The 12,855-nt window shown below is 56.2% G+C and overlaps 2 protein-coding genes across 2 annotated transcripts in view; both read right to left on the bottom strand.

Annotated features, from left to right (window-relative positions):
• Positions 1–12,855, bottom strand: part of BMP8B (bone morphogenetic protein 8b) — a 29,826-nt gene that overhangs the window by 4,765 nt on the left and 12,206 nt on the right. Inside the window, exons 2-6 of the mRNA XM_072974696.1 lie at positions 12,517–12,706; positions 11,974–12,122; positions 4,057–4,251; positions 3,226–3,305; positions 2,588–2,698 (exon numbers count right to left, since the gene is read on the bottom strand). Coding sequence (XP_072830797.1) covers positions 2,588–2,698; positions 3,226–3,305; positions 4,057–4,251; positions 11,974–12,122; positions 12,517–12,706 — 725 coding nt within the window. The remainder of the gene's footprint in view (positions 1–2,587; positions 2,699–3,225; positions 3,306–4,056; positions 4,252–11,973; positions 12,123–12,516; positions 12,707–12,855) is intronic.
• OXCT2 (3-oxoacid CoA-transferase 2) lies at positions 7,988–10,408 on the bottom strand. The gene is given in 6 exon segments (XM_006220476.4): positions 7,988–8,575; positions 8,578–8,653; positions 8,655–8,791; positions 8,794–8,961; positions 8,964–9,770; positions 9,773–10,408. Coding segments are annotated over 6 exon segments (1,545 nt in total). The 5' UTR covers positions 9,915–10,408; the 3' UTR covers positions 7,988–8,360.

Genomic DNA, 12,855 nt, shown 5'->3' with positions numbered 1-12,855 from the left:
GGGACCCTGGAGAGAAAAGTTGGCACCACAGAGGGTGGCTATTCTGTGACTCCCCCCTAGACCAGAGCTTCCCCAGGTGAGGGACAAAAAGAGAGATGGCCTTTTGTTCCATCTGCACCAAACAGATTGATTTGGAGTCTAATGTGCCATTCCATTCAATCCGCTTTTGAGCCACGTGGGAGACCAACTCAGAGGTCCTGTTACTTACTGGCCGTATATCCTTGGATAAAAAATCATACATCTGTGGACCTCAGTTTTCTCCTCTGCCAAATGGGTATAATGGTACTTTTCTCACTTCCAACACAAACGTATCTCCAACACATACCTTGTGTGAGCCCTGCCTGGGTGAGGAGCACAGAAATGTCCCCACGTGGTCCCTGCTGTCATCCTCAGCAGGAGGGGAGGGGAAACAGAACATTCCAGTAGACAACCAGGACCCACGGGGGGGAGTGGTGCAACAGTCACAGAAGGCCCCCTGAGCCCGGGACACAAGTGCTGGAGAGCGACCCTGGCTGGGAAGGACCACAGAGGTGAGGTGTGCAGGGTGAGCAGGAGCTGCCAGGGCCCAGAGCTGAGGAGGCCCCCAGGGGCGCAGGCAGGGAGGTGGGAAACGCAGGGCACATCCTGGGGCCGAGTGCGGGCAGGGAGGTGAGGGCACTGGGACGTGGGCTGGAGGACATCAGAGAGGTTGGCAGGGTAGCCAGTAAGGGGCCCCCCTGCATACCAGGCAAAGGGCTCAGACTTTCTTGCAGGGATAACAGGGCACAACTGAGAACAAGGTGGTCATATCAGTGCTTTAGTGCGGCCCCCAGCTGCCATGTGGGGAACAGCAGACAGTGAGCCTGGAGGGACTCGCTTCCTCTCAGGACACCCGACCCCCATCCCTCCCCCCTCCCCCCACCAAGGCTCTTCCTTCCCAGGCCTCTCCATGGAGGACACCAGTCCTCGCCCTCCTCTCCTGTGTCTGCTGTCTCCCCAGACAATCTCTTCTGTTCTCGGGACTCAGACCACATGCGACGTCTCTCAGATTCAGAGACTCTAGACTTGCATCCACCCACCTGCCCGACTTCCACGTGGGGTCAACATGGCCTCCCACGTGTGGGGGCAGAAGCAGAACCTCAGGTTTCCTCCAGTCCCTCCTCCAACCCAACAACGTCGTTGTTCCCCTCCTCGTCCTCGGGGGCAGACCCTCACCCCAGCACCCAGTCTCTCAACCCTCACCTGCAGGCCCTGGGCCCCTCCCCTCCTGCCTCCACCGTCCACGCTGCCTGGCCCACTTCTCACCCCGCCAGGCGCCCTGGTCCTCCTTGCCTTCTCCACCCTCCACCCCACGGTCTGTCCTCCCACAGCCGCCAGAGATGCTTCTAGAGACTAAGTCAGATCACGTACTGCTTTGCTGAAACCCTACACTGGCTTCTCGGTTTACTTGGGACAAAATCCACTACCTGCCCCGTTAGGAGAGACCCCCAGGCCCTGTGTGAGGGAGCCCTGCCCACCCCCACCGTCACCTCCCTCTGGCCCCTTGCCCTGCACACCAGCCTCCTTTCGGGGCCCACGGTTCCTTTGCTCATGTGTTCACTGACCGCCTCCCCAGAGGGCAGCCTCTGCCTTGCCAGCACCCAGCACAGGGCCAGCGCTCCCTCCTGTTGACTGACAGCCCCGGGAGCTGAGGGGCGGGGCTGGTGCAGAGGGAGGGGAGCAGCCCTGGGAGGGGCAGGTGCTAGCATCACCTGAGCTCCTCCAAGGAAGGTGGCTTCCAACGGTCAACCCCACGTGACCACTGGGAAAAGGAGGCATTATCTTGGAGTCCAAGCCACTTTTGTTAATTCATTTACTCTCACTCTATGGCATCACATTGGCACAATCTCTAACTGAAGTGTCTAGACCAATGTTCTAGAAAGAAGCCTCTGTTTTTAAAAACAAAAAAAAAGAATCCTCTTAAAACACTTAGCAATAAGCAGCAGCAACAATATTCCTATTAGAAACTATTTTTCAACCTTTGAAGTTGCCCCAAACACTGGGGCATCCAAAGCCGCACAATCTGTAGAAACAGAGAGCCGGGAGGGACCCAGGACAAAGCCAACAGGAAAGTTAAGAGGCAAGGAAGCCAAAGCCAGAAGGGCACAGGGCACCCGGCGACTCCCCTGCAGGAAGCGGGGGCAGAGCGCACACGCAGGCCACCCGCCCTGACCCGAGGGCATGTCGCTCACAGGAGGCTGAACGCACCCGTGAACCAGTGCACGTGTGCGCTCAGAGCGCACAGGCAGAGGAGTGCTGTGCACCTCTGACCACAAGCAGGCGGGCCTTTATAAGTCCACACCCACCGCATGTTCGGGACTGTCCCCCCTGCACGTGGAGGGCGCAGATGTGCACGCGTGCACACCTGTCAGTGTCTGGTGCACATGTGCTCAGGTGGGGCTGGTTTCCGTGCAGGTGTGGGCTTTCACTGCGCGTGCACGCAAGGAGGTTCCCATGCAGAGGAAGCTCCCGGACACCAGCAGAGCTGCCATCACCTCCTGGCGTCCGTGCCCCTCTCCTCAGTGCCCCCCTCCCCTGGGCATCCAGGCAGGACCGACGCGGTACTCACCAGGGACTGCAGGATGGCGTGGTTGGTGGCGTTCATGCAGGAGTCCAGCGGGAAGGAGCACTCCCCTTCACAGTAATAGGCTGAGTAGCCCTGGGGGGCGATGACCCAATCCTGGGTTGGGGGGAGTAGGAGATGGTGAGTCCCATCCACATGCCCCCTCCCCAGCCCCGTGGTCCAGCACCTGCCCTTAACCCTCCCTCCGCCTCAGGGCCCCATCAGCCCGCCCTCGGGCCCCTCCCCGAGGCCATCTCCCCAGAGGCCTGACATCCACCCAAAGCGGGCAGGGCCGGGCATGAGCTCTGACCCTTTACCCGGCATCAGCCCTCAGCATCATCCTCCCCAGCCCGCCGCCGGTCACAGCAAGGGCACAGAGGCCCTGTCCACCCTGGCCTCAGTTTCCCTGCTGAGCTCTTATTTTTTTGTGGTTGAGAATTCAGTCTCCATTTGCATGGTTTTTACAAAAAAGCTATTTTCACTGTAAAAGCAACACAAGCTACCTTTAGAAAACTTGGAAAACACAGAAGAAAATAATACATTAAAGAAAAGAAAATTCCTCATAATTCCAACCCCCCTGGACATACACTCGTGATCTTCAGATGGGGACTGTCACTCAGGGAAGAAGGAGAGGTAAGAATTACCAGCCAGCCAAGGTCCTGGAAGCTGACGTAGAGCTCATGCCGGCGGCACACCTGCCGGCCATGGGAGCCGTGGACGTCATCTGCGGGGGACAGACAGGGCAAGGTCTTTGCTGGGGTCCTGCTCTGTGCAGCCACCACGGGGAGCTCCCAGGGCGGGGGATGCCCTGATGGGCACGTTTGTTGAATGAATGAATGAGGGGAAACTAAACCATTTGGTCTCATAAAGCCCATCCCTGCAGCTCTGCTGGTGCTGTGACCCAGCTCAAGAACCTTCGATGGCTCCAGATGGCTCCCTATGGTTACAATCACCCCACACTCAGCCCAGCCTCCCCTGACTTTCAGCCTATAGACCTCCTGATGGTCCCATAAACAGCCTGGGGACCCTTGTCCATTCAGCAGCACATTCTTCTTTCCTCCAGAGACACGCCTGACCTCACCCCACCTCTCCTACCAAACTCACTCCACAGGAGAAGTGGCCTCATTGAAGCCAAGCAAAGGCTGACTCTCCATGAAAGAAAGGAGGTGGGTCAGGCTTGTCCCTGATCCTGAGGTGGAGACCTTCACATAAACACCTGGATCCTGCTGGGCACCTGGGTCAGCACCAAGGGCTACTGGGGACACCTGACTCTGATGGAGACCCAGGTGAGGCCTAGTGAGCCAGGACAGGCAGGGACTCGAGGGCAGACACTCACCCTGAGAGAGGGTACAGTGGCCGGTCCCCAGGATGCAGTGAGCACAGGTGTGTCAGGAAAGGTGACTGAGGGGTGACCACTGGCTTGATCCCACCAAGGCAAGGAAGGTTCTGTCCCCACCACTGGTCCCCAGGCTCACCGAAGATCCCTGGCAGTTTGTTGGGGGGCGGCAGCTCGTTGGTTCTTTTCGGCGGCCTCCTCTTCAGGGGCCTCACTGCCCGAGGGGCTCGGACAGGGCTGGGGCTCGCCCTGAAAAAGGTGACCACGAAAGGTTGTCTGGAGCGCGGTGCCCGTCGCCCCAGCAGACCAGCCAGGCCAGGATCCACGCTGTGCCCTGAGACAGAGAGAGCAGAGAGGCTGGTCACTCAGGGTGGGGGCCCCACATGGGGACAAAGCAGGGACCTCCTTCCCTAGGCTCCATGGGCCAGGAGGGCAGAGACTGAGGCCTCAAGGGACCTACTGTGCCTCGGTTTCCTCCTCTGAAGACCAGAGTCCCCCATCCAGCCTCAGCCCCCAGGGTTAGGTCTTTAGGGGATGGGGGAGGGGGCCTCGTGAGCTTTCATTCAGTTCACATGATGATCTCTGTCTTCAGAGTGACCTGGACCCCATGGACCCCATGATTCACTGAGAAACATCAGAGCCCCTCAGTGATGGCCCAGAGCCCCAATGCCAGGGACTCTCAGAACCAGGGTCCCCACCTCCATCCTGACCTCTGGGGCCCAAGTTCTATCTTCTACCCTATACTTTCTGGGGATTAGAGTAGGATCTGTAACACCTGCTGGTTGGAGCAGCTGCCAAGAATTAGTAAGCACTTTCACAGCCCAAAGGCAGGGCGCTCACCATTCCCGATGCCCCATACGAGTCTCCAGACAGCGGCAGAGACATTTGCCCCAAGTCCCAGAGCCAGGGTTCAACCTCCTCGGTCTAATACTGGAGCCCAAGTTCTTATCCATTTAAGTTCTTAACCATTGGGTTGGTGGTGAAAGGAAATAAAGAGAGAGAAAAGGCTGTAGGCAGGGACATAACTGAGGGCCCAGCCTAGGAACAGATGCTGTAAAAGTTGGATTTTACCCACAGCTGCTTAAAGACTGAGGATGCAGGAAAAACACTGATTATCCCGGGAAAAATCAACTTCATCAATGAGACAATCTTCCTGTACCTGTTTGTATTTCCATCGACCTCTTTTTTTTTTAATTATCAAAGCAGTAAAACTATAAAGAAACTGTTAAAATAAATCAACCATAAATTCTCTGCCCAATTCCACATCATTTTCATTTTTCTTGGATGTTGTCATATGTCAATTTAAATTGTGACCATAACAAAGAGGTCTGTATTTTTCTCAGTTCTTTCACATAAACATATCCCCAGCTGTTAAAGTAAGTCTCCACTATGAACGTTTAAAATGTATATAAAATTCCTTTGAGTAGAAACACCATAATATTTAGATGTTATCTCATCTTTAGACATTTAGGTTATTTTCTAGCTTTCATCATAGACATGAGAATGTGGTAGAACCTCTTCATTTCCTTTCACTGTGGAATTTTTTAGACTGAACAACAGGGGCATGATTACCACTCGTTGTTATGGTTCTTAGACTAGTATGGAGCATCCCACTTCCATGTACATTTCACTCCAATGTTGCAACACTGATGCACACGCATACACACATTTGTACACACAAATATGTACACGTGGTTTTATACTGAGTGTGCATACATGCCCATACATAAACACATGTCATTTCTATTAGCAAGTCTTATGATCCAATCCTCCGCCATACAGGTCAAGGACATGCCTGCCCCACTCACAGCCCTGCTCAAAGGTCAGTCCTTACACAGCTGTGCTTTAGCCCCAAGTCCATGGGCCAGAGTTGACTGAACAACTAATCAACCAGAGACTAACCTTTGAGCTATGAGACGTCACCTGCCACAAACATGCACTGGACCCATTAGAGGCTCCCCTCAGGGATGACCCTGAGACAGAAGGTTGTTGGCTATAGGAATGGACACTGGAAGGGCCCAGGGAGAAGCCCTTTGGGGAGTTTAGGTCTCACAAGTCAGAGTCACGAGGAAGCTGCAGGCCCCTGATGATGTGGAGCCACAGACACACAGCAGCCCTGCTGCAGAGGGGAAAGCCTGTGACTGCACCAGGAGGCGGCCCTGGAGCGATGCGGGCAGGTGGAGTGGAGCTCCATGCCTGCAGGCAGGTGGGGCAGCCTTGGCCTGGGAGCCCTCCAGGCTTGTGTGCTGCTGTCCGGTCCCTGGTCCCCTGGAGAGCCCTGTCCTTGGGATAGGGGGCCAGGGAGACCTTCGGGGCCCCCAAGGCTGTGTTCACTGTTGGCTTTTCTTAGTGCAACTGTTTGGTCAAAGATCGGATTAAAGTTTCCTGGGTACAGAGAGACTGGACCACAGGGCAGGCCCGGGTGGTCCAGGGTGTGGCCCTGAGGCTGCCTGGCTCTGGTAGGCTCCTTTCCCGAAAGCAGAGGTGGGAGCTTCCATAGCCCCTGGGACCCAAGGTCCCTGCCTCTAGACCTGACCTGTGAGAGGCTGGCAGGCACCCTGCCCCCTTTGCAGGTGATAGGGGACAGGGGGGCCATGCCTGGAGATGGGAGCCATGCTGTAGCCTCCCCCATACACCCAGATGCAGATGCTGCCTCTCTGGGCTAGATGGGCCCCCAAGACCCCCAGGATCACCCCTTTTCTGAATCTCCTTCATCAGGGCCCAGATGTCTTAGCAGCTCACCTGCCCCATACATCCCCAGGGACTCATCCTCTATCCCCCCCATGCCAGGCCAAGATTGCTCCCAGCTGTCCCCAAGCCTTCATCTGCTCTGAGTGCCACCTGAACCTCCCTTGTGGCATCTACCCCATCTCTGCCTGCAGTCATGGATGTGACCCTAGTGCCACAGTGAACGACAATCAGGACGCCTGGTTGAAAGCTTCACAGGGAATCCAAGCTGTGACCAGGTCCGCTTCTGTCCTGTAGGTTATTTCCTCACCGTGGGAGGAGGAGGAACGCAATGCTTTTCCTTCTTTCTACTATCTTAACAGCCCTCTCACTTGCCTGCTTCTGGAAACTTCTGCCTGCTCCACACTGCTGCTGGAAAGCCCCTCCCGACACCCAGGGCAGATCAGGGCCACCTCCCCAGAAACCCTGAAAGGTGCTTCACAGTCCACTCAGTGGCATCCATCCACTGCCCACCTGGTCACGGTCCCTGAGACACCCTGCAGCTGTCCCTTCAGGGAGCACCATCCCTCCATCCCAGACCCTGGCCCTCCCATCAGGGTGACACTCCAGTGAGGCCCCTCTGACAGGCCCTCCTTGACCAGCTGCAACTGGTCCTGTTCTGACCCACCAGCTCCCGTCCTGTGTGTGCAGCCCTGGCGCTGCTCTTAGAAAGCGCGGGCTCCATGGAGAGCCTGGGTGTGAACCCTGCACACACACACACACACACACACACACACACACGTGTGCACACATAGATGAACTCAGTTTTTTCTTTTTAGGTTTTGAGACTGTGGATTCAGGAAGAGGTACCTCACTGCCCCTCTTGGGTTACAAGGGAGTGTTAACAAGAGGCCTGTTCAGGCTCCGTAACAGAGAAGAAGGGTCTAAGTGTCTGTTCAGGATGACACAGGAACACAGGAGAAAACCCATCTGAGACCACAGGTCAGGTTTCTAGAACGCCTCCTGGCCTAAGCCTTTGGCGACGCACAGACGGGCTGTTTATTCACAGGGGAGACGTCCCGGCGAGATGTTGGCACCAACGGTCTCTCCCCCTTCAGTTGCCCCATTACCAGTTCACTGGCCACCAAGACGGTTTGCTTCCCTTCTAGAGACATCTGTGTAGCTACTGGGTGGGGGTGGGGGGTGGAGGAGGTGAGGCTACAAGGAAACGAAACTTAGCGACAAAATGAAAAGCCCCAGAGGAAAGTCAGAGGGGCCAAAGGGAAAACATCTTTCATTCAGACATTTCCGTTGACCACAAATTCACATTTACACGTGTGTTTTCATGGTTGCAGTAAAACGGTGCCTTTGCAGTGACTCTGGGTGGAGTTGTTCCTCCCCCATCACTTTTCTCTACATTTCATGATTCAGCATTGCGGGAAGGCGCTTCGATGAAACCCTTCCTGTGGGATCACCTCAAGCTGCACAGAATTTAACGTTAAAGATCACAGACAATGAAGAGGGCGTCAACGTCTCAGTGACTGTAGCAGAGCTTCCTCAGAACTCACAGAACATACAAGGTCAAGGTCTCGGTTTCCCTTTGGTTTTTAATTACAGTTCTATTCCTCTTGAGAGAACAAAGCCCGGCTAGTGGCAGGGTGTCTGGGGTGACGACAGGGGAGAACTGGCCAGACGCTGGTGAAGTGTAGAAATGTGATTGTGTCCTCCTCGGATGCAGTCCTGTGAGGTCACAGTGGGACCAAGGCCACTTACCAGTTAGGCTGCGACCTGCTGCATGGGTCTGAGATTCGGGGAGAGGGCAATGATGCTCCCCGTGCTCCTCTGGATGTCCTCCACCATCAGGCCGTCCCAGAACTCAATCAGAGTCAGTCCTCTCTTCTTGTGCACGTGAAACACGGCCTTCTCAGTGATGATGCGGTCCACGCACCGCTTCCCAGTCAGTGGCATTGTGCATTTCTCCAAGATTTTGGGCTCTTGGCCTTGGTGCAGTGCTCCATGGGGACCACCACTCTGGTCTTGGTGCTGGACACCAGGTCCATTGCACACCTCCATTCTTTTCACCTTCTTGCCGGGTGTCGTCCAGTTAGCCAGGTGACCATACTTGGAAACCTGTATGGCTCCTAGGAAGGTTAGGTGGATGTGGCCCCCTCAGATCGTGGCATATGATACATTGCTGGAGAAAAAACACCCCCAGGAAGAAGGGTGGCTGTTTACTTGCCCACATTGATGAGATCTGCATCCACCCCATCTTTTGGTGGAAAAGGACCCAGGACCAGGATTACATGTTCACTGTGAAGATGAACTGTCATATTGGGGCTAATGTAGCTGGTGGCCAGATGAGGGGTCCCGACGCCCAATTGGCATACATGCCGTCCTCAAATTCCAGAGCTGCCCACTTGATGATCTGTGTCCTTACATCATCCGTAGACTTGCTCCTTTCATCTTCCTCTTTCCGAATGGTTACACGCTCAATTGTTTTCTCATATTTCCAACCCCCCCGGATGACACGATCTACGTAAATGTCAGGAACCTGGATGTCTTCTGGGGCAAACGACCCCGCATCCACGACTTCTTCCACCTCCACCCCTGAGGTTCTGGCGGCTTTGCACAGGGGCGTGTTGAAGTTCCTGGCACTGGCCCTGAAGATGAAGTTTCTGGCCGGGTCGGCCTTCCACCCTTTCACCAAAGCAAAATCAGCCATGATGGCGTGTTCCAGAAGGTAATGCTGCCCGTGAAACTCCCTCACCTTTCTGGGCTGACTCAGGATGGTGATGTTGCCTTCCTCGTGTTACCTGGAGGGTGCGCCTCCCTCCTGGACCAGGGTCGCGTAGGCCGTGGGTGTGTAGAAGGCGGGCACGCTGGCACCCCCTGCAGGGATGTGCTCAGCCCGGGGTCCCTGGGGCGTGATCTCCAGCTCCAGTTCGCCCACCAGGTACTGGTGCTCGCAGAGAGCGTTCTCCCCCACGTACGAGCACACGATGCGGGTGATCTGCTTGGTCCCCAGTAAAAGGCTCAACCTGAAGTTGTCCACCCCCAGGTTGCTGCTGACCACGGTCAAGTCCCTCACGCGGGTCTTGAGCAGCGCCCGGATCAGACTCTCCGGGATCCCGCAGAGCTCGAAGCCCCTGACCATGATCCTTGTGCCTCCCGTGATGTCTCTCAGGGCTCCATGGGGTCTGTGCAGAACTTAGCGAGTGCCCGGGCGCTGCTGGCGAAGCTGCACATGCCACCGGTCGCCAGCGCGGGCCCCGAGTGGCCTGCAGGGACCTGGGGCCCAAGCTCCGATGCCAGGAGCCGCAAGGCCGCCATTGTCCGCTCTGCTCCGGCTCTGGGCCCGGCGGGGACAAGCGGGTACAGGCGGCAGCTGTACCTGCTCTACCGCGCTTCACAACTGCCTCCCAACTCCGTCTCGGGCTCCTGGGCTGAGCATCCCCGGCCGGATGGCGGGAGGGACCCGGAGCAGGCACACGGAGGCCCCGAAGCGGGGGCGTCCCTCAGGGGAAGACTGGGGACCGATCTCCTTCCCTCTCCATCATCACCCTCCCTCCCACGTGCGCTGCTGCCGTCCCTTCGCTCCAAATCCACCTCCACCTCAGCGGTTCCCACATCTGTGTCCCCAGCACTCACTGGCCTGGAACATTTCCATGGACCACTACCAGGACCCCTCCCCAAAGAGACCTTGATTTTCTACCTCAAAGCTTCCCCTCTATTTCTCCCTAACCTAGGCAAAAACCAAAACAAGCAAAACAAAACGAAATGTATTAACAAGACCCACTGTTTCAGTCCCCATCACCCGCGGCTCCTCTGTGCAACCTCCTTGGTATCTGCTGCTGCAACAAGCCCCCAACAGCTCCCACCTCAACACTGTGAGGCTCCCGGGGCCTCTGACTTTATTTTCATCTCCCCCAGTCTACTCTCTCAACTGAGGTAAGGGGGGTCTTTATTTAGTACATAAAATAAATAAACTTTATTTTACAATAGCTGAGATTTATAGAAAATTTGCAAAGTTCCCACACACCTAGACCCAGTTTCCTCTGGGCAGTGTTAGCATTTATATGACTATGGTAACGTTTGTCACAACTAATGAAGCAATATCAGTATCTTACTATTTAACACAGCAATGTACTGGGATTTCACTGCTTTTCCCCAGTGACTTTTCCTCTTCTGGGATCCCACCCAGGGCCCCACGTGGCATTTAGTCATCACAACTCTTTAGGTGCCTCTGGGCTCTCACAGCTGGTCAGACTTCCCTTGTTTTTGATGACCCTGACAGTTTTGAGTACTTGTCAGTAGTCTGCAGAATGTCCTGCAATTTGGGTTTATCTGATGTTTTTCTCACGGTGAGACTGGGGTTCAGGGTTCTGGGGACAAAGACCACAGAGCTGCGTGCTGTTCTCACCCCATCAGGTCAAGGGCACCTGGGATCTAATGACTATTCCCGGGAGCCTGAGTGCCTGGCGGGGGCGGGGCTGCTCAGCTCCCTCTACTGCAAGTCACAGCCTCACCCCGGCCACACTTTTGGGAAGCAAGTCACTGAGCAGAGCCCACACTGAAGGGGCTGGAGAGATGCTACACCTCGTGAGGGGGAGCGTCTCAGAGGGTTGTTTTATAAAAACCAGGTCAGATCCTGTCATCCACCACTGCAATTAAATAAAATGATATTTATTTAATATTTTGCCCACCTCTCTCCACTTCATTTCCTCCCAAAGGCCCCTGGCCCCTGTGCTCCAGCCTGGCGGCCCCTTGCTATACGTCAGGCCCGCCAGCCCTGGGCCTGCCTTTGACCTTTCTACCCCCACTGCCAGGGATAAAGGAGGCTCCCCTCCAGACACCTGCTGAATGAATGAATGAATGTATGAATCCTTATTCCACGGAGTAGGGAACCAACGCTTGGAAAAGCAAGTACTAGCAGGTACTGCCTACCAAGCTCACCGCGTTAGAAGGCTGCAGAGTGGGGGTTCACACCCCAGCCTCTGCCTCAGGGACTGAGGGTGTGGCCAATTCCCCTCAAGCCCTGCCCGGGATGGAAAGCCCTGGTGGAGAAGGCAGCTCCTTAGAGTAGGAAGAAACGCCCATTTCTTGAGGAGGGAAAACATGGACTCACTCTTAGCAACTCAACTGTTGGTCCTGCAGAAGGAGAGGATGGGCTCAGGGCTGGTAGGGGCCTCCTGCTGGCCGGCACTGCGGGAACCTTACCCTTTCTCCCCTGGGCCCGTGCGGTGGGGAGGGGACTGTCACCTCAGGGCACAGCTGAGAAAGGCCAGGCCTCCTTCGGGGCCAAGGGAGGTGGTGCCAACTGTGTCTGCTGCCAGCAGCTTCCTCGGAGGAGCCCCCTGGGGAAGGTTCTCTGCTGACCCCTGAGTCTTACCATCCTCCGTTTCCACATAGAGGCGGAGTCCCAGGTCCTTGTTACGGTTCAAGAGCCAGCGGTCACTGGCTGCTGTCACGTCCAACACCAGCCAGCCCTCGTCCCCAGATCGGAGCGTCTGAAGATCCAAAAAGAACAAGTCAGACTCCCTGTGGACATGAAAGAACAATTAACTGAGGGCCGGCACAGCTGCCTTGGAGTTTCCAGTGCTCGCCTGGGGCCCGTTAGTGGGGCATCTACCCCGCCTGGCTCTGGCCTGGGTGCCTCACGTGCCTTTTCTCACTGCATCTACTGTACAAAGGTGTTACTGTGCCCGTGTACAGTTGGGGAACCTGAGGCTCAGGAGCCCACATCCAGGACGGCAGGGCGGGGACTTGAAGCCTGGACTGATGCTGGGCCTCTCCGCATGGGGACACCAGGCCTCGGGCCAGCATCTTTCTTCTCTGAGGATGTGCTGCCCAGGAAGCTCCCCTTCTGTCCTCTGGGAAATGTGCCCCAGGGCTGGGCTGAACTCGAGCGGGCGGCAGGGAGTGGGGCAGGCACCTGTTGGACTGCTCCAGAACCACCTCGAACATGCTGACGTGGAGGGTCCGGTTGAGCGGCTGGGCGCTGGGCAGCTTGTAAATCCGGAACTCCGCGGCTGTGACAGCCTCCCCTGCTGGGATCTGTGTCAGGTCAAAGCGGAACTCCTTCCAGGGGGGCTCCTGGTGGCCAAGGGCATGGTCATGCTCCACTGCAGGACAAAGTGGGGCTGGCGGTCACTCGTGGTTCTGGCTCAGGCTCCAGGGTGGGGTGGCCGGGTGGGAGCTGGGGGCCTGGGCAGCCTGGGTGGGCCGGCTCCCTCCTTGTGAACAGGACTGTCCCAGCTCTGCCTCCCAGGTG

Source organism: Vicugna pacos, chromosome 13 (genome assembly GCF_048564905.1).
Source record: "Vicugna pacos chromosome 13, VicPac4, whole genome shotgun sequence".
Taxonomy (NCBI): Eukaryota; Metazoa; Chordata; class Mammalia; order Artiodactyla; family Camelidae; genus Vicugna; species Vicugna pacos.
Note: the sequence above shows the minus strand (reverse complement) of the source record. Positions and strands in the feature narration are given on the sequence as shown.